The sequence below is a fragment of the Rhamphochromis sp. 'chilingali' genome (assembly GCF_963969265.1).
Source record: "Rhamphochromis sp. 'chilingali' genome assembly, chromosome: 10".
Lineage (NCBI taxonomy): Eukaryota > Metazoa > Chordata > Actinopteri > Cichliformes > Cichlidae > Rhamphochromis > Rhamphochromis sp. 'chilingali'.
This window is the reverse complement of record NC_137937.1, coordinates 238,402-259,256: the sequence shown is the minus strand read 5'-3', so window position 1 is coordinate 259,256 and position 20,855 is coordinate 238,402. Positions and strand designations below refer to the sequence as shown.

Here is a 20,855-nt window from a genome sequence, read left to right as displayed (position 1 = left end):
AGTTAACCCCCATACTTGGGCTATTCCAGATGCTCACCTGAAAAGGTAGAGTATAAAAGGAAGCCATTTTGTTTAGTTGTAGTTAGTGTTTGTGCTGTTATCATGCTCCTTCTTTAATAAAGTGCCAATCCATGGATGTCTTTTACTCCAGTCTCGCGTCATATTATTGGACAGAACCTATGACCGCCGGCCAAAACTGACACTCACGTATCAACATTCCACTGAACAAATGTTTTCATTTTCCTTCTGTATAAATAAAAGACAAGTGCAAGAACAGAGCGCTGATCACAGGGCCCCACTGTCTGATGTGAGCGCTCTATGAAACGCCCTTGCAAGTTAAAACTGCAGCGTCTGTGTGTGTCTTCACTCTTAGACTCTCAGCTGAAGAAGTGTCATTTAGAATAAATCTCTTGACATTTATTTTGGTCCTTCGAGCCGGGGCAGAAACATCAGAACTGTTATCTGTGACTCTGTTCCAGGATCCAGCACTGATTCCCGATGCCATGGGAAGCCAGCACCGAAGTCTGTGCACAGCCCTCTTAGACGAGGCCGAAAGACCTGGGACGTTAAAATTCGGGTCCAGGCCGGTGCTTTTAGTCTGGTCCACGGCGGTGGGATTCAGTCTGGCGATCCGAACCACCCATAAGACGTCTGAGGGTGAGAAACACTGTTTTGTTTAAAGAAATGTAAGATACGTTTAGACTGGTTTTAGAAGTAGCCAAAATTACTTCGTGACCAGTGTTGGTCAAGTTACTTGAAAAAAGTAATCAGTAACTAATTACTGATTACTTCCCCAAAAAAGTAATCCCGTTACTTTACTGATTACTTATTTTCAAAAGTAATTAATTACTTAGTCACTTAGTTACTTAGTTACTTTTTAAAAACACGATTTACAACCTGAATAGGTAATAAAGCGATAGATCTTTCAGCCCAATTCTACTTTTTCTGCATAATCCATCATACAAAATGTAATCAAATGGAAAAGTCTCTCTTTTTAACTTGTTTTATCAGTTTTAATCTTTTAACTTTATGCATCAAGTAAAAATTAAACTATAAGCAACATTCTCTGACTTGAATAAATTAGTTTAACATTTAAACCTATTTTCTGCACATTCCAGCACATAAAATAAAATATTTTTTGTGTTTACACTCAGTCTTTCAAATAGATGCAAGTAAAACACAGCAGAAAATTAATAAAGTCAAAGACTCAGCAGTCCTGTTGCTCTATTTTTACCTGTAAAGCAGGATTGCGGTAGGCGGAGGTTTACCCTGGTGCAGGTGTGCCGCGGTCAATGGAAGAATCTGCGAGTTTCTCTGTGAATTTCCCATTACGTCATAGCGCACTCGGCGCTTGCTTGGAAGTTTAGGGGTTTTTTTCGCTGTAAAAAGAAGTTTTCTTCCCACGCACGATGGACGCTAATGTTTTTGTCACTTTTTATGGAATCAAACTCAAAGTAAGGTCAGTACTTCCACGCTTTAAACGCTGCACGCTCATACTCTCTCCCGCACTCGATATATGATCCACTGTTGATCTGCACACAGCTGTTGTCACATCGCACTCGCTTACGTCACTGTCGTGAGACATTCTCGCAAGAAATCACGGTTTTAGTAACGCAGTAACGCAGCGTTCCTACGGGAAAGTAACGTTAATCTAATTACCGTTTTTGCAATAGTAATCCCTTACTTTACTCGTTACTTGAAAAAAGTAATCAGATTACAGCAACGCGTTACAAGTAACGCGTTACTGCCCATCTCTGTTCGTGACAAATTAAAACACGTTTTGACAAATTGAAATATTTTGACAAAGTAAAATAGGTTTAAGTTCGCCAAAAGGAACTGTGTTTAGACTGGTTTTAGAGGTAGCCGTCAAAAACTTCGTAACAAATTGTAAAAGCCTGCAAATGTCTATATGTGTATGTGTCTGGAAGTAAGTTGATTTTACAGCACAATACGCTGCTGAACTACTTCCATTTTTTTTTTAATTTTTCTTTGCTGAGGCTCACGTACTGGTGACAAAGGAGAACGGTTGAGTTTCGTCTCATAAAACTGATACCGCTTCACCTCTAGGGTGAAGTCGAAGGCCGTATCAGTAAACCACTCTGAAGTCAAGCGTGCCGGTGACGGCCCAGCAAAATCTTTGAAAATGGAGAATAAACAAGCAAAATTAACACCTGATGAGAAATGTTCATTAACAAAGATAGAAGACAGTGACTCAGAACAGGATAGCAGCTCAGGTGAAGAGAGCAGTTCAGATTAGGAAGAACATAATAATCCCTCACCAAGTAAAAAATTAGAGATCAAAGTAGAAGTTTAACAAGGGCTGGAAACAGACCTGACTGAATACATATAAATACAAGAGGAATAAAGTAAAATAAACAAAAGGCTAAATTGAATTAGAACTTAACTGTAATGTATTCAAGCTGATAATAGCAAGGATAACAACCTGTAAACTGGTATTAACAATGACACATAGTTGGGATGAAGACCATGCCCAGAATGAATAGAATGAAAGAAAATACATGATTCACACAAACACATATTAAATAAAATAGAGAGATGCATAAGGTATATTAAGGTTGTGTCATTGTTCAGCCAAGGAAAGTGTGGGAAAAGGAAAATGTCTCCAGCTTGGGAAAGGGTGAAACTGTAGATCACCTGCAGCCCTTGGTGGATACAAAATAAAATATAAATAAAATATTGTAATATACTATTGCTGTAATGTAAAAAAATAATAGCATTAATAATGAAATAATATTAATAATAAGAGGCACCTCAGTCAGTTATGATGTGAGGTGGATAATTGTTAGAAGTAGTCTGCATCAAGCTTAAGGTTGCTCATATTCAGTACAATGACATATGAGATGAAGAAAATAAAGAAAATATCTAAACTAATGAAGTGCATAGAGGCACTTGACCTGCTTGAAAACCTGTCATCCTAGATGAGACATTGCTGAAATATAGAGCACACCTATACTAACAACTAATAAGCTAAACCCTGTAGACAGCAGCTAAAGCTACATAATTGAGAAGCTGAATTAAATATGTGGTCACTGTAAGCTGATGAGCAAGTAATATGTTTGTTTTTTTTACAGCAGGAGCTGCATGAGAATTCAAACATGCAGCTGTCTGTGAGCTCAGTTTTTTTCTCCTCACACTTCTGATTTGCCTTTGGCAGCAGCCTTTTTGCATCCTGACACATGTGTGTAAAGTGTTCATGCTATCAGCAACTTGTTTTGTTTTGTTTTGAAAAATAAATAAATTTGTGACCATACTTGTAGATCACAGTGACACATAATGATTAGGCATATGATTTACTAATGCAGATGAAGTTTATTCTAAAATTTAAGGAGAACAAAGAAGAACAGCATCTTCAGCTGTGTCTTGGCTGTTGTTCTCTGTGTAGTGTGCTGAGTTTTGTTTTTTGTTTTTTGTTTTTTGACGTGTTGCTTGAGAGAGGAGTACTGTGATTTCTGAAGTAGCTCTCACCATGCGACCTTGATGATGATAAGTTCAGAGCCAGCTGAGAGCTGGGTTGTCTGCTTTGCTTTAGGTGATAAGTCAGAAAAGTTAAAACTTAGTTTCTTGTCTTGAAGAGGAAAAAAGAAAGAAGGTTTTGTGTTTCTCAGCCAAGAACAACTACGATTTCATTTTCTGTTTTTGAGAAAGGAAAATTTATAATAATAATAATAATAATAATAATAGTAAAACAAAGAGTGATGTTTTGTTTAAGTGATGAAGAAAGCTAATACTGCAAAATACCAACTAGTGCATGATCAGCGAGCAATAAATGAAATCCCTGAAATGATGCTACCAGTAGTAGCAAATCCCCACTCTCTATGCTGAAGCTTTAAAGCAATGATGTCCAGCCTCCTGCCAGCAGCAGAGCCAGTTTCTACTCTACGTAGATGACATTTTAGTGACTGGCCACACAGAGGAAGGGTGTAAGCAAAATACCATGGCTGTGTTACGTCACTTGGCTGAGTTAAGGCCACAAGGTATCTTTAAATAAACTCTAATTATGAAGTCACATACTTAGGGCACACCCTCTCAGGTGAAGGCAGAAAGCTACTAAACAAAGGAACAGAAACTTTACAAAATGCGCCACAGCCACAAAACTAGGCATTTATAAGATTGCCAGATGGAGAAGTTGATTCGTCATTGTGACTGAACTGTGACTCTGCAGAAAGCTGGCAACCTCTGTGCACCTGTGGCCATGGACATGATTGGGACATGTGAATTCAATGAGTTGGAGATGGGTATATGGAATACTTTTGACAATATAGAGTATGTATGTGAATAAAGAATGCATGTACATGAGACTGAGATAATTGATTTTGGCCCTTATACGCCCTTATTTATTCCAACATTTTTGCATCACTGAGATATTAATTTCACTGCAGGGTCTTTAACTTTCAATATCAGGGCATAAGGACCAGGTGGTTGGTACATAAGAGATAACACAATTTTTTTTCAGTTTTCTAATTAGTATGTACAAGGCTAAAGGCCTTTAAAAACCCAACAGGTTGCAGAAATATATCTGAATTTGCCATGTAATGGAATGCATTGTATTTTTGCTGAAAATTCATCATCAAAAAATTCACTGTGAAAAAAGGTTTACGTCAACTGACGATGGTCGTGATCTTTCTAAACAAGAAAAGGAAGAAACAGATTCTGGGTCTATCCAATCCTCTCAAGGCAGCAGCAACAGGGAAGATGTCATGGTTTGATCCACGATCTGAAGCTTTCATATATATATTCAGGATGTCAATGGGGCGATTTCAGCTCTTATTAGGACCACATTGACTGAGGTAAAGTATTATTTTACTATTTCCATATCAGTACTAGCGCATGACTTGAGTTAGGAGTGCACTTGTTGCCAGATGGAGGGATCTAATTGGTCGCATCTGTTTATTTGGATCCGGAAAAAATATATCTATACATGTATATATATGTATATGTATACCACGTCAACTGGAAGAGACTTGGTGGACCATCTGCATCTACAGGTCAAAGGTCACTCCTTCGAGGACACCAATATTCACATTTTGGACAAAGAAGACAGATGGTTTGAAAGAGGAATGAAAGAAGCCATTTATGTCCACTGTCTGCCATCTATAATCCAGTTCTGAGATCCTTTCCCAGACGCCTTAACGCCCACTCACATCCCGGGACTTCTGACCTCAGGAAATCACATGATAAGGTGGGGCCAGGTTTCACAATGAGCTCACCGAAAACCTTAGCTGATTATGAACTACACCCATTTTCACACCTTGGCTCATGTAATTAGGTAGGGGTTCATTAGGAGGTCCTTTGTCCCAAAGTCAAGAACCAACAGACTTAAAAACTTCTTTGTCTCACACGCCATCAGACTGCTTAACTCCTCACTGGAGGAGAGAGAGAGAGGAAACAGGGGGACAAAGGAGGGTCGGGAACAACTGACCTGTAGTGCTTTTTTCATTGTGCAATATTTGCAATATTTTTCTTACATCCGATTGTGCAATAATCATTGTGCAATAGACTCACTCAAATGTGGAATTCACTAGTATTCCTATTTATCTCTATTATATAGTCTGTATTTATATATGTGTATATATGGTATAATTATGCTTATATCCTTACTCTCATTCCCCTTTATTGTGTCTGTAACATGCAACTTCTGTCGGTGCTGTGCTACTGGAAACTCAATTTCCCGGAGGAACCCACCCGTGAGATTAATAAAGTTTCATCTAATCTAATCTAATAACACTAGTCACTTTTCTCAGAACAGACTCACAAATAAACATACAGCATTAATTGATATGATTGGATGGCCGAAGTATTAATGAAGAGGGCTGTTCTGTTCACAACTGTTTACAAAATTACTACAATATTTAAATACATTTGTTTTCAAGGTATTTGGAATGCAATGTTTCATACTAAAGTATTTATTATAATTATCATTTCCAAACTGCCCTGGTGATAATTAAAATGTTACTCTAAAACAACACACTGACACAGGTGAGCACATCTAATCTATAATCACTTTTAAAGCACATATGAATTGGCATCAGAGATGGGGTTAAAGCTATAATACAGCTATTGCACACATATTTTCTCCTGAGAGATTTTTTTTTCTAGTGCCCAAAAGTTTCTGCAAAGTTGGCAAGTTGTTTTATTTGGTCACTCTGCATTGAGTGACGCCTCCACAACATTTTCTTAGCTTTCAGATCCTTGGAGAAAACAGGTGCACAGGGTAGAACAGGTTTTGAGCCTATAAGAACACCGTTCAGTGTCTTGGTACTTCCACTCAAAGGGCAGGAAGAGTTAGAGCTAACCCCAATATCTGGTATGGGAATATGAGGATTCAAACGAGGCAGGTATCCGGGGCGTGTGTGGGCAATGTGATCCAGAAGAAGAGCTCCGGAGCCTCTTCGCTCCAGCCCTGTAGTGGCTCGCCTCTGGGATGAGCTCTCCAAGGACTCCCTGGATTCCGACAGATTGGAGGCTCTGCTGGTGACCAGCTTGTGTCTTTCCGCTGCCAATCCAGCACCACCACTGCTCTTTGAGGTTCTGTCTCTGCTGCTGAATTGCTGCAACTGAGAGTCAGAACTGTAGTGGGCAATACCAATGTTCTGCCGACGCACCACATTTTGCAGACTGGAAACATTCATCTGTGTAAGACAGTCAGATGAATCTTCTTCTGCAGGTCTGGATTCATGGGAAAAGGCAAGACTATCTTGAAGCAAGTTTGGGTGTGAAACAGAATATAATGAACTTGCAGCACTGTCATATGACATCTTTCTGCCAAAGCCTTTTTTTCCACCACCTCCCCTGTTGTCATTTCCTGATAAGATCTCTAATGCTTTCACAAGTCCTTTTGCATCTTTGAAATCAATGCTCTGGTGCCGTGAAATAGCAGGAGGATGTTCTTCGACTCTGAAAGACAGCACCTCCTCCGGAGTAATTTCCACTGGTTCCTCAGTCAGAGAGGACGCCTGACTCTGCTGGAGCAACAGGGAAGGACTTTTGGACCAGGCTTCTGAGTGTAGCTGATGGAAGTTAGGTCGCTTATCCACATCGGGAACACGTAGAGGACTTCGATGTTGCATTGGTGAACCTGGTTGAAATCTGATCAGGCCATGCCCTAAGCCTAAACACTGGGGATCCTTGAGGCCACGAAGGGGGCTGCCAGGTTGAGGAGAGGTTGTTGCTGAAGAGCCCTGAGGAGGCGTTCGTAGCTGGACCTCATATGGCGACATGCAGCAAGATGCTGGTAAGTAATGCAGACTCTCTTCAACTTCAGGAGATGGAGGAACATTAAGGTACTGCTTTGTCACCTGATGGCCAGATGGCAGTTTGTTGGTGGTGATGATGATAACTTCCTTACCCTTGGCTTTACAGGCATCTAACAGTACACTAAGAATGTCCCTGTTACCAGAATTAACTGCATAAACTAACGCAGATAAACCTCCATGATCCTCCAGGGTTGGATCAGCTCCGCTGTTAAGAAGAAGTGACAGAATTTCAGCTCCCATTTGTTGAAGACATGCATGCATTAGAGCCGTTTTCCCAGTCTTGTCTTGGATGTTTGGATCGGCACCATTTTCAAGAAGATACCTTGTAGTAAAAGTAAAGTAAGGTAAAGTAAAGGGTACATTTAATTTATCAATTATCTAGAAGATACTAATGCTCAACAAAAATATATAAAACTTACCGAACCATCTTGTGCTGGGGTACACTCTGTGAATCTGTATAGCGTGTCTTGCAGGCTACCATAAGTGGTGTCTCACCATGCTCATTACTCTCATTAATGTAGGCTCCTCCTTCCAGGAGCAGCCGAGTCAGACGTAGCCGGCATAAATATACAGCCTTCAACAGGGAATTGCCATCTGTTCGAACCTCTGTTGACTCATCCATTGTGAGGACCTTTGATGAAACACTGTCACTTCATTGTCTGAAGGTGCACCCAAAACATCCCTGCAACAATGTAAGAAGTTTTTAGGTCTCCATCAAGTGGGCAGCTGTTGGAAGCTTTACACTGTGGGTCCCAAACCATATCTGAGCATCACATTACCTATAGAAACCATTTGTTTGATATAGTGTTTTCTTGTTTGACAGTGCATTCAGATATTCGAAACCAGTCACTCTTTCACTATTTTATATTGCAGCCTTACACTAAAGTTGGCTTTAGTGTAAGGCAAAATTAAGCATTCTCCCTCTCTCTTACACACATGTTGGGTATTCATATCTTGTGGGGACATTTACTTGACATAAATGACATTTAATTGTAGCCACTTATCCTACCCTTAACCATGAAAAATGAATGCCTAACCCTTACCCTATACCTAACCATAACCCAACTGTAACCCTGTCACTAAAACCACATTTTGAGTCTCAAAAACGCCTTCAAACTTGTGCGGACCAGGATTTTGGGCGCCATAAGGCCTGTTGGGCCCCACAAGTATAGTAAACTTCCAATTTTTGGGCCCCAAAAAGATATGAATACAGACAGACATAGTATTTATCTTCATAAAAACTATGTTTTTTGGAAGAAACAGGTAGTGCTCAACTTTTCACTCTTACCACAGTGCAAATTGGAGTGCAACAACTTTTTCCATGTATGTTAAAACACTTGTTAAGTCATGTTAAGCTGCCAGAAGTGCACCTCATCTTTAAACCATGCTGAGGTAGGCTTTAGCCCACTCATGACCCTGAACAGAGAAGGTGCATTGAAACATTGATGGGTGTCTCCATAGCAGTATTTGATTAACAAAATAAATGGCTGTAGAAGAATCACAGCACAGTACGATTGTTACCTGGGAAAGTTGATATCCCACCAAAACACTGCATTGAGTTCAAGCTGAAAGCTGTCTTGTACAAAGGAGAGGTGTTTTTTTCTTAAATTTATGAATGCTGTGGTTTTGCTAAGAATGAAAAACTTTCAGTTTCTAGTAAAAGTGAAAGAAAACTGGAAAAGTCACAGTTACACATGAATTAACATTGCTCTTCTTTCCAGTATTTTATAACTGTGCAGCATTTGCAGAGCAGAAGCAGTTCAGACAGAAACAACCTGTTGTCTTTGCACCTCTGTAACAAGCTATTGTTGTCTTGATTTTGACACTGAGACTTAGTATTCTATCCAGTAATACTCTGCACATACATCTCCTGATAGATTTCAACATTGTGACAATGAGGAGACATCCTGTCACTCAAAACACAAAGTTAATAACAAATAGAGTCACAGACTTTTTTCTAAAGAAAAATACTCAACTCGCCCTCACCACCAAGTAACCGTGTAAGCTTCCAGCTCTGCTTCCATCCACAAAAGAGAGCTAAAAGTATAAAAGTATACAACATACAGTGTACAGTCAATGGAAACTACATTATATAAAAATATTTCTAGTACTTTTAAAGTATCGAGAGTTAAAATACTTGCAATTAGAATGGACCTTATATCTTTTGGTGGTTTCAATTTAATTATTGCTTTCTTTAAAATTGTAATCCTAAATGTTAAACTTTAAAGTTAATGCAGTATTTACTGAGTACTCTGTACTCCAAGTCCATTTCTTTTCCTGATATGACATAGTTTACAGTTTTAGTATCTTGTGCTTATATGTTATGATGTCAACTTTTTACAGGTTGTTTGTATTTAATGTATTGCTTTAAAGACAACTTTTTTTCACTAAACATTATGAAATTTTTGGGAGTGTAGAGGTTTGGTCATGTAATAATGAAATCATCTGTATTTAGGCTGGTTCCCTGGTCTCCTGGGAAAATTATGCTTTAAGGGAGAGAAAAAGAAAAATGGGGTGGGATGGCAGGAAGCTGTCAGGAGCTGAGATGGTGGAAAGACCATAGAAAGAAACACAGACAATAAAATAAATCTCTGACAGGCATTCAGTGTTCTAACTCTATGAAATGTACAACAATGTAGAGCTGTACAGGTTCATTTAGGAAAGAATAAGTAATTGTTGGAGCAGGTCATCTATTAATTGGAAGGTTGGAGGTTTGATCCTGGGCTGCTCCAGTCTACATGCCAAATATCCTTGGGCATGATACTAACGCCAAGTTGTACTCTGATGAATCATTTGGAGCGTGAATGTTAGATAGAAAGCGCTTCCCTGGAAAACGCATAGAAAACAATGCCTGTATGAATGGGTGTGAATCTGTGAATGTTGTATAGAACAGTTTGAGTGCTCAAGGAGAATAATTTTTTTTTACTAAAATGTTTTTAATAAAGAGCAGCAGGTTTTAAACTTTAGCAGCCTTTTCTGCAGGGTGACATTCAAACCCCCATCCGAGGGGGTCAGGCCTGCTCTTCCACCACCACAGACAGAATATCTAATGATAACAGCAGCAGCAGAGAAAATGTCATTCCTCAACACAACACTTCACACAGAAAGGCCAAATAGATACTGAAACATTAGTATAGAAATGTTTTTGTCCAGGACTTACATGTCTGAAAATTTTTTAAATAGCTACTTACACATGTAGCCAAAGAGGATATCTGTTTAGTTACACACTGACGCAGAAGCGCTTTTGAAAACAGGAGTCAATAGAAATGAAAAGAACAGAAAAAAAATGGCTACAAGGACAAACAATCCATTTCATCTCCTGCCAGCCTGCAACATTCTTAATGTTCTGCAATGGTCTGAATTTATTACCTCTCAGAACAAACTGACAGCTCCTGTTATGCACAGAGTAGAATTTATAACAATTTTAGTGCATCATCAAGGGTGCTCTGGCATCCTTAAATAGGATTTAACACTAACAATAGAATTTTACTAAGTCTTATCTTACTGAATTGGGCAAATAATGGAGACATTCAAAGTAGAAATGACTACTTGTTCCTAGCGTGTTAGTGTGTGTAAAACTTACCTGAATGAGTTTCGTTCTTTATTGTGAGAGATGTTCAAACTGCAGTTTAAAGCCAAATGTCAGACTGCAGGCTGAGAGGTAGGTACGGAAACCAGACATTCACACAGGAGTGACTGATGGAAGGAGGGAGTGAAGACTGATATGCGTCAGCTGACAGCAAAAGGCTAGCCAATGACCAGGCAGCAGCAAGCGTACAACCAGTGACAGCACATCCTTTTGTGAGCATCCACAGTGCAGACAGTGTTGTTTGATAAAACATTTGCGCAGGAAAGACTCATTTCTTTTAAGCTTCAGGTATTCAGACTGTTGTGTGAAATGACAGTGTGGCCAACGTCACCAGAAAGTTCAAGGCTGCAGACATTTATTTTGGTGAAGATTGCACAGAACAGAAACTTCACAGAACTACTGCCATATTCAGAAGTCAATAACAGAAAAGCACAGAGAAGCTTAGTCACTTTTAGAGATAATGTAGCAAATAGCCACAGATATCCTTCACCAGCATGTCCTTGTATGTTAATCCATATTGACTCATCCGTTTCCTCTTTGCTGTACTTTAATAGAGAAGTACAATGAAAGCAGATGTGTGGTGAACAGAGTGAGGACCCACAATGCAGGACTGAACTCAGAAATCACAGCTTTATTCCTGGTAACAGAACATGATATAAACTGCCTGGAAAGGAAACTGACAGAAACATCACCCACCAGGGACGTGCAGAGAGGTTTAAAGGGGCGGGTGCTCAAAGTTAAAAAGGGGCACATTGAACCATGCTGAATAACAACAACACACATTCATCAAGAATCTAATATGGGAAGGGCAGGGCTGTGTTGATCTGAGACTGTAGACATTAAAAAGTCCACAGGAGAGATGGTAGCTGATTAAACAAGTGTCATGAGATAATAACAAAATGCAAAGATTGGTGACAGCGCTTGGAACCATAAGGCAACAAAAAACTGTGAGAAATAATTTAGGCTCTGCCTGTGAATCACTCTTTGCTTCTCTTCTTCCTTCCATCCCATCATTTCATATATCACTCTCCACTTGCTGTCTATCTGAGAACAAGGCACAACTTGCTATTGCAATAAACTATAATCTAATTATCCACACCTAACAACTCCAGCACTTAATCTATAATAAAATGATGACAGAAAAATGTTATAGCCCTGCCTTTAGTAGCCTCACACAGCTCCTACTGTTTCCTCCTCATGTCCTTACCAGCCATGTCTGCACAATGTTATATCATGAGTAATATTTTTTTAAATCCAGCTAAATAAAACACACACATGCACACACAGTGACATTTTAGACCTTCTTCAGAATACTGTATATACTATGGGCATCCTTACATTATTATTTATTACTAGAGCTACAATAATAAAGCAATGAGGAGGGGGAAGTAATAAATATGAAATAATGTCATTATGATGATTCCATTACTTTCACTATCCACTCTGTGCAGGGGCAAAGCTTATTACATTTTTAAACTGTAGAGATACAATCATTTTACTGCTGTAAAATCCAAATTTTGTCTTATTTAAAATATAAATCTAATATAATCTGCTTCTTAATGTATGTTCTTTAAAATACAGCGTGTGTTTTTTAATATATTTTAATTATTATTATGTGGACATGCATATTAGATCGTTTTTAGTGAAATATAATCCCTCCAGAAAGGCAGGAAATGCCCAGAAACTTACTTTAAAACTAAATATGTTCCCTAAAACGGTGACAGAGCTACAGACCCATGACAGCCTTACACAGGTAGCCAGCAGCTGTGACCAGCACTACCTGTGCAGTTAATAAAAGGACAGGTAATGTTTGTCGCGCTGTTGCACACACAGCACGCTCGTTTGTTTCAGTTCGTCAGTTGCAACAAGACAGCTTACCAACGTGTACGTAATAAGCTGATACTCCTGGGTGCTACACACTACAGTGTGCGCTGTACACCTACTTACTGGGTTTGTCGCATCAGTCTGTGTCTCTGAGTTAACTTGTGTTTCTCCTACAGCTCCGGACCGCAAAAAATGCGCGTGCTCTTTGTGAGCTCGTTCCCGGCTCGTAACCAGCGCGTTCTGCCGTCGAGGGCGATCATTGGTTAAATGTGATCATGTGACTGATACAAGCCAGATCCTTTTATTTAGCAAAACTATGATTAATAGTTAAATATTATTGTTGAGGGGCACAGACAGGACTCCGCACGCACACACACATAAAAAAATAAATAAATAAATAAAAAAAATTTAAAAGTTGCCTCAACAAAAGGGCACTTTGGGCACTCATCAGGAAAGGGGCGGGTGCTCAAGCCCCTCTAGCCCCCCCCTCTGCACGTCCCTGTCACCCACAATGAGGAAAGAAAAGGGGAGTCAGACATTATATACACAGAGGATAACAAGCTGCCACTAATCAGAGACTAATGAGACAAGGAAAGCAAAACTGAATGTAATGCCCATGACAGCATTACGACAGAAACTGAGAGCTAGACTAAGATGTGTTAACTTGACACAGGGACTGGACCACAGATGAATCAACAAGAAAGGACAGGAAACCCAAATAAAACACAGAGAGACCAACACAGGAACATGACCAGGGATAACAAAGCACAGAGACTAAACAGACTACAACAGGAGATGCTGATGACAAGACAGAGACCAGACCAGGAACAGACTAGACTAGACTTGTCAGGGCTCTGTGTGCGGGCAGGCGGAGAGGAGGATCCAAACTCAGACACTAACTTGTAACTCAAAAACCTCAGCTTTATTGCTGGTACGAAAACAAAACATGAAGTGAATATGGCGAACCGAAACACACAGGCATAATCTGATGGTACAACACGACACCGAGCATGGGAAAACACAGGGCTTAAATACACAGGGTTGTAATGAGGGAATGGGCAACAGAAGGGAGACACAGCTGGGGGAGATCAGGGCTAACGAGACGGGGGAGCTAAGCTGCACACACTAACATAAGACAAAGGCTTTCACAATAAAACAGGAAACAAGAATTACTAAACCAGATGCAGACATGACACTGAGAGACAGACTAGACACTGAACAGAAACTGTAATACACATGAGAACCCAAAACCTAAGAACTGATCCCTCACCAAGAATAATAGAAACAGATGTATAATGATAATAATAAACAAAGCACCAGAACATCAGAAAACAATCCATAATGCAAAAATAAACCAAAACATAATAAACTCAAAATACTGGGTCCAACGGACCCAGAACCATGACAAGACTAGACTAGAATAGAATAGAATAATCCTTTAATTGTCCCACAAGGGGAAATTTGGTTGTAACAACAGCAAGAAAATAAAAAAATAAAAACGCATATACAAACATAACAGGTCACAGAACAGAAACACACAATTTTTACAGAAAAAAATATTTACATCATGGACAATAGTTACAAAAACAGGACCTGTCCTGGGGCAACCATATCACCTCAGTTGCACGGAAGGCCCAACAGCGCCTCTACTACCTGAGGAGACTGCGGAGCGCACACATTCCCAGATCTCTGATGTTGAACTTCTACAACTGTGCCATCAGCAGCGTTCTGACGTATGGATTTCTAGTGTGGTTCCCCAGCTGCACCAAGGCCGATCAGCAAGCACTCCAGCGGGTGGTGAAAGAAGCTGGCAGAATTATTGGAACAAGTCTGCCAGAGATCAGTAATATCTTCCCCACTCGCTGTCTGAGGAGGGTGCACAGTATCCTGCGGGACCAACATCACCCTGCGCGCCACCTTTTCCATCTGCTGCCCTCAGGGAGAAGGTACAGGTCTATACAGGCCAGAACATCCAGACTGGCCAACAGCCTGTATCCACAGGCTGTGAGGCTCCTGAACTCTCTGCCCCCCTCTCACGGACAATAACCATATCCAACTTCTTAATAGCAATGAACTGGTCTGCATTGGTGCATCATATCTTTATTCTCTTCCCCCTCCTGCCCCCCCCCCCCCTCTTTCTTAAATAGATAACTATCATATCTGATATCATATCTCACAGTACAATAATATTGAATGGGTTGCATTGTTGTATTTTGTCATGTTTCTCAGGTCTTTGTCTGAATTTCTACGAACATTATTGCTAAGGATTGTCTTATTGCATTGGAGTCACACTGGGTTAAATATGTACACTTGGGTTTTAAGGGGTATTTATTATTTTCTTCTTTTTTTGGGTTGTATGGAAGCCCCAAACGCAATTTCATTGTTCTTGACAATGACAATAAATAAATACTAAATAAAAATACTAAATACTGTACAGTTATTAAGATTAAAGTACAGATACAAATGGCAAACCCAGGTTGTAGTGTGCAAACAGAGCAGGATACTGGAAGATGTTTAAATAATTAGTTAATTAGTGCACATTGCAGCGCTGATGTAAACATCTATGTTTGTTGGGAGCAGTTTTGATTGTACAGTTTGACAGCTGCAGGGAGGAATTTTTGAGTTTTATTTTAAACTGGTTTATATCACTACTGACCTTTATTTCTTCTTTTAACTCATTCCAGAATTTAACTCCCGCTATTGAAATAGACATCCTTTTCAATGTTGTTCTTACTCTTTGTAATTTTAAATTCCACTTCCCTTTAAAATTATACCTCCCTTCTCTTTCTAGGAACCATGTACTTATTTCGATTGGGGATGCTCCCTTTCCTTGCCTTATATATTATTTGCACTGTTTTAAACTTCACCAGATCCTGGAATTTTATAGCTTGGGTCTTAATAAAGAGTGCGTTTGTGTGAGCCCTATACCCCTCCTGATTTATTAGTCTATGTTACGTGCGTGTGTTGGTGGGTTATTTGTTTCTTGATGTGTATATGCAAATTCACCTGTGCAGGGGCTCGGCTGTGATTGGTGGACCTAAGGAATGGCCTGATGTAACTGGTTCCTGCTGTGGACGTGAACTATAAAAGGGTGACTGAAGAGCTGCGGTGCGGGGGTGTGTGGCAGACTTCCCGTGCACTTGCCTCAGGTCCAGACGGAGCGGCCGTAGCCATAGCTATTTGGTTAAAAGGTCGGGCATGTGTGTGAAGTGCGGAGCAAGTAGGGGTGAGCTGCCGATTATTTTGGGAAGCCTTCTTTTCTCCTGTGTGTTTAGACCAGGGAGATCAAACTGTGTTATTTCTTTCTTTTCTTTTCCTCAAACAGGTCAGAGGGGAACTGAAGCCTAGGTTGAGTTTTGTTTGTTGTGTTGGCCTTAGTGTGACCCGTGGTAGGTGCCTATTTAAAATAGGACAGAGCCGTAGGCGCACAGTCAGTTTAAAAGAGTTTAATTTTTAATACAAAATAAAAGAAACAGTGTAACAGCAGCACCTAAAAACAATTAAAAACGTTACCTTATTAAAAAACGATAAGACTGTACGATTGCCCGTGAGGCAGGACAAGCGCTGCGGAGAACAGTTTAAAAACAAATCAACATAGCACACAGGTTAAAAATGGACGGCAACTCACACATGACCCCAAATGGGTAAAACACTATAGAAACAAAAGGCAAATCTTCGGTGCCGTCTTCACTCGGGCCCCCCGCTGTGCATGCAAGAGCGGGGAGACAAAAAAGGATTTGTTTTCCCTGCAGCGCCTTCACCGCCTGCGAATCAATATCGGTGGTGCCTACTGATACAGAAAAAGTAAAACAAAAAACCAAAACCATCGACAGCCGCAGCAGTCAGTCTGTCGGCTTACACCAGTTTAAAACAAATTAAAACACACTGATGTGTCGGGTCCTTTGCCCGCAGCCAGAAATCCACCTGGCAAAGCAGCAGCTCGGTACTCTGTGAATAAAAGGCAGGAGATCACTAGCTGGACAATAAAACACAGGAATATTCCTCCACTGAATTGGTTTTGTTACCTGTCCACAAGTTCGTGTCACACCCTAATAAATGTGGGTCAGTGGCGATGAAGTCCACTATACCGTTCTCACGGGAGCAATGTTTCCCACCTACAAGGGTGCAAATAACTGTAAACCTCTGCCAACAGCCAGAGCTCAAGTGGTACATTTTTGTGTAACCTACCGTTCTAACAGAAGTTTAGGGGAGGACGTGTATCAGACTTTCATAGTTAAGAAACACCAACTTGCCCAACTCGGACCAAGCACTCGCAGCTTCAGGTTTGCAAAGGAATACCCAATTGCCCACACCTGCGCTTATGAAAGGAGCGAAGACCAGCTCCGCCCACCAGGGGCGGTTCCAAGTCTCCAGGTCTTACTTGTCACATTAGCTAACCCTGAAATTATACACTCCCACTACCATTGTTGTGAATAAACTATTGTTAAAAGTCCGATGCTGTGGCTGTGTCTGTTTGGGCGTGGGAAGTCACGGGACACCCCGCTCTTGTTATGGTCATTTCGAGCCGGGTCGTAACAGTCTAATAAACATTTCTGCATTATGATTATAGTCTGAATATTACTTTTATATGTATTTCCCCAAACTTTTACACAATAACTCATGTATGGTAATAGTAAAGCACAATATAACATATACAATGTTTTCCTATCCAGAAATTGTTTTACTTTCCCCAAGACAGCAATGCCCCGTGCTAACTTTCCCCTCACACAAGTGATGTGAGATTTCCAACAGGCCTTATGATCAGTGATCACACCAAGAAATTTTATGGTATTAACCCTTTCTAGATATACGTTATCAACACAATAATTTATGTTATTCAGAAATTTATGTTTCCGAATAACATAATTTTTTTTAAATTTAAATTTAAGGACAATTTGTTTCTATCAAACCACTTCTTTAATATCTTTAATTCCTGTGTGATCACCTCCAAAACCTGTTGAGATTCCACACCGGAACAAAGTATATTGGTATCATCTGCAAAAATTACAAACTTTAGTATCTTTGATACTTTACAAATATCATTTATATACATAATAAACATTTTCGGACCCAATACTACGGTGGCCCTGAAGTGCAAATCACACCAACAAATTGCTAAACACAACAACAAAATTGAGAGGCCCTGAAGTGCAAATCACACCAACAAATTGCTAAACACAACAACAAAACTGAGAAGCACAAAAACAAAACTGAGAATCACAAAATCAAATTAAGAAGCACAAAAACAAAACTGAGAAGCACAAAAACAAATTGAGAAGCACAAAAACAAAATTGAGAAGTACAAAAACAAAATTGAGAAGCACAAAAACAAAACTGAGAAGCACAAAAACAAAATTGAGAATCACAAAAACAAATTAAGAAGCACAAAAACAAAATTGAGAAGCACAAAAACAAAACTGAGAATCACAAAAACAAAATTGAGAAGCACAAAAACAAAATTGAGAAGCACAAAAACAAAATTGAGAATCACAAAAACAAAATTGAGAATCACAAAATCAAATTAAGAAGCACAAAAACAAAAGAAGAATCACAAAATCAAATTAAGAAGCACAAAAACAAAACTGAGAAGCACAAAAACAAATTGAGAAGCACAAAAACAAAATTGAGAAGTACAAAAACAAAATTGAGAAGCACAAAAACAAAACTGAGAAGCACAAAAACAAAATTGAGAATCACAAAAACAAAATTGAGAAGCACAAAAACAAATTAAGAAGCACAAAAACAAAATTGAGAAGCACAAAAACAAAATTGAGAAGCACAAAAACAAAATTGAGAATCACAAAAACAAAATTGAGAATCACAAAATCAAATTAAGAAGCACAAAAACAAAAGAAGAATCACAAAAACAAATTGAGAAGCACAATTACATTAAGAAAACCGGAAAGGGTAGGTACCAGTCGGCAACAGGAGACATCACTGATTGGACGTCCGCGCTGTTCATCTTTGGAACCGGAAGTTACTCTGCCTGTAGCGCATTTTTTCAAACACGAACATTAGCGGTGACCCAAACATAGCCGTTGCTATTCGAGAATATTTTGATTCAGGACATACATACGAGATGATACTGGATATGCTCAAGTGTAATCGTGACATTTCAATTAGTATGCGTACACTGAAAACGCAATTAAAAGAATCTGGACTGTACAGACGAGGCAACTATTCTCCACTTCCTGAGGTGAGGCGTGCCATTTTGGCTGAGCTTCGAGGACCAGGACAATTGTTTGGATATCGGACCATGTGGCAAGTTCTCAAACAAAAACACAAGCTGCGTGTCAAGCGTGATGTAGTTATGAGGCTGTTGAGACAACTAAATCCTCAAGGAATCGCTTTGAGAACTCGAAGGAGGTTCACAAGATGCACGTATTACTCCATGGGGCCCAATTACATATGGCATGTAGATGGCTATGATAAACTGAAACCCTTTGGCTTGGCCCTGTCAGGATGTATAGATGGCTTTTCAAGAAGACTGATGTGGCTTGTGTGTGGAGCAACAAACAACAACCCGGCTGTTATAGCTCACAATTATATAAACTGTGTAAAGAGTCTTGGTGTGATACCAATGAGATTACGAACATACTTCGGGACTGAGAATGGGACTATGGCAGCAATACAGTGTACCCTCCGTCACGCGCACACGGACTATTATGCTGGATCGTCAAGCCACAGTTATGGATCATCTACTGGGAATCAGCGCATCGAGTCATGGTGGTCTTATTTCAGAAGAGGAAGGTGGGTACATTTGTGTCTGGTAGGTGTAAGCTACAGTGAAAGCTGATCAGATTGTTTTTGTTTTTTTTTACATGCATTTAAGAAAATAGAGTAGCGTCCTGCTGGACGTGTTGAAAAGTTGGATGAGATAGACGTTAACAGCCATCACTTTATTGCAGGAACTCAAAATGGTCACCGTCAGCTGTTGTGCCGAAATGAGTATGCTTGCCTAGATTTAACGATGCCAATACAAATTGAAAAACTCAGACCAAACTCTCCACTCCTCACAATCAACACACAGAACAGAGTGAAAAGAATACAGCATTTTTAACAAGAACATTACTGCAGGGTCACTTCAATATTTATGGAAAACTAATATGCATTACTTTGTTTGACATCCATTTGTGGCATGTTTTAAATGGGACCAAAATGTAACAAACCCTATAAAATGACCAAGAACAAAGCTAAATTGATTCTTAAATATTAATTATATACCCAGGTCTCAGTTTTGGATGGACTTGTTTGGAGACCTAAGAGACTCTGGAAACTTAAATGGAAGCCACGAACACCAATGCTTGCTGAGATTCTGCTTCAGAGGGGTTCTACAGAAAGACCTGGATGAATGCAAAGACCTCTGGAACAAACACAGGATCCGGCCAAGCAGACTTGCATCGTGTCCAGGGGGGATTCCAAACGAACTCTCTCTTGCCTCACAGGTATTTGAGTTCTTAACAAAATGAATTAACCTTTTGCATCAAACTAAATGCAAGGTGTTGTTATTGCTTAAGTTGGTTAATATATATTCATAATTTTACACATAAGTATGATAGAGCAGTTTATAACATGTCACTGCATGCGTTGATTTATATAGTTCCATATTGTCAGCAAAAATCCTTCACTGTTCTGCTTTCATTTTGCAGATATGGTTCAAGAGACTGTGGATTTGCTGTTGAGGAGAGGGAACTGGATGTGTTTCCCGAGGAGGGGCTACTGGTTGGATTGTGTGGTGATCCAAACATTGAGGAATATTTACAACAGGCTGTACAACAAAACACACTGCAGCAGCCACAAGACTGGGAATCGGCCACAGAACTGTATTTGGCCCTGAAGGACATAGCTGGGTTTTAGATACCAACTGAACTTCAGTTTGTAATGACATTTGTCAGAGTTACTCTGACGAAGACACACACTGTGTCAAAACGTTAGTTTCTTTCCTTTTTTTGCACCTAATAAAACCTTTGGACTTACTTGAGTGCTCCAGCCCTTCTGTTTTTCCTTCATTTTTTAATGTTAGTAGTGTTTCCTTTCCCTCTTGCTAAATTGAATATAATATTGTTCATAATATACAGCAACTGGCATGAATTTAAATATTAACATTTAACCACAAGGAAACATTTACAATTTTCTTTAATAAAACCATTTACAAATAGTGTCCAGCA

The 20,855-nt window shown here is 39.6% G+C and overlaps 1 protein-coding gene and 1 long non-coding RNA gene across 2 annotated transcripts; one reads left to right on the top strand and one right to left on the bottom strand.

Moving 5' to 3' along the window:
- Nucleotides 1-6,113: 6,113 nt before the first annotated feature.
- ankrd34bb (ankyrin repeat domain 34Bb) lies at nucleotides 6,114-7,896 on the bottom strand (the record flags this gene model as incomplete). The annotated part of the gene is made up of 2 exons (XM_080893399.1): nucleotides 6,114-7,596; nucleotides 7,694-7,896. The coding sequence occupies 2 exons, from the start codon at nucleotides 7,894-7,896 to the stop codon at nucleotides 6,114-6,116; spliced, it is 1,686 nt and encodes a 561-aa protein (XP_080749525.1).
- Nucleotides 7,897-19,378: 11,482 nt separating this feature from the next.
- On the top strand, nucleotides 19,379-20,631 carry LOC308404678. Its single transcript, XR_013973173.1, has 3 exons — nucleotides 19,379-19,437; nucleotides 19,916-20,132; nucleotides 20,337-20,631. It is a non-coding gene; the product is annotated as an uncharacterized lncRNA (long non-coding RNA).
- The last annotated feature ends 224 nt before the right edge of the window (nucleotides 20,632-20,855 follow it).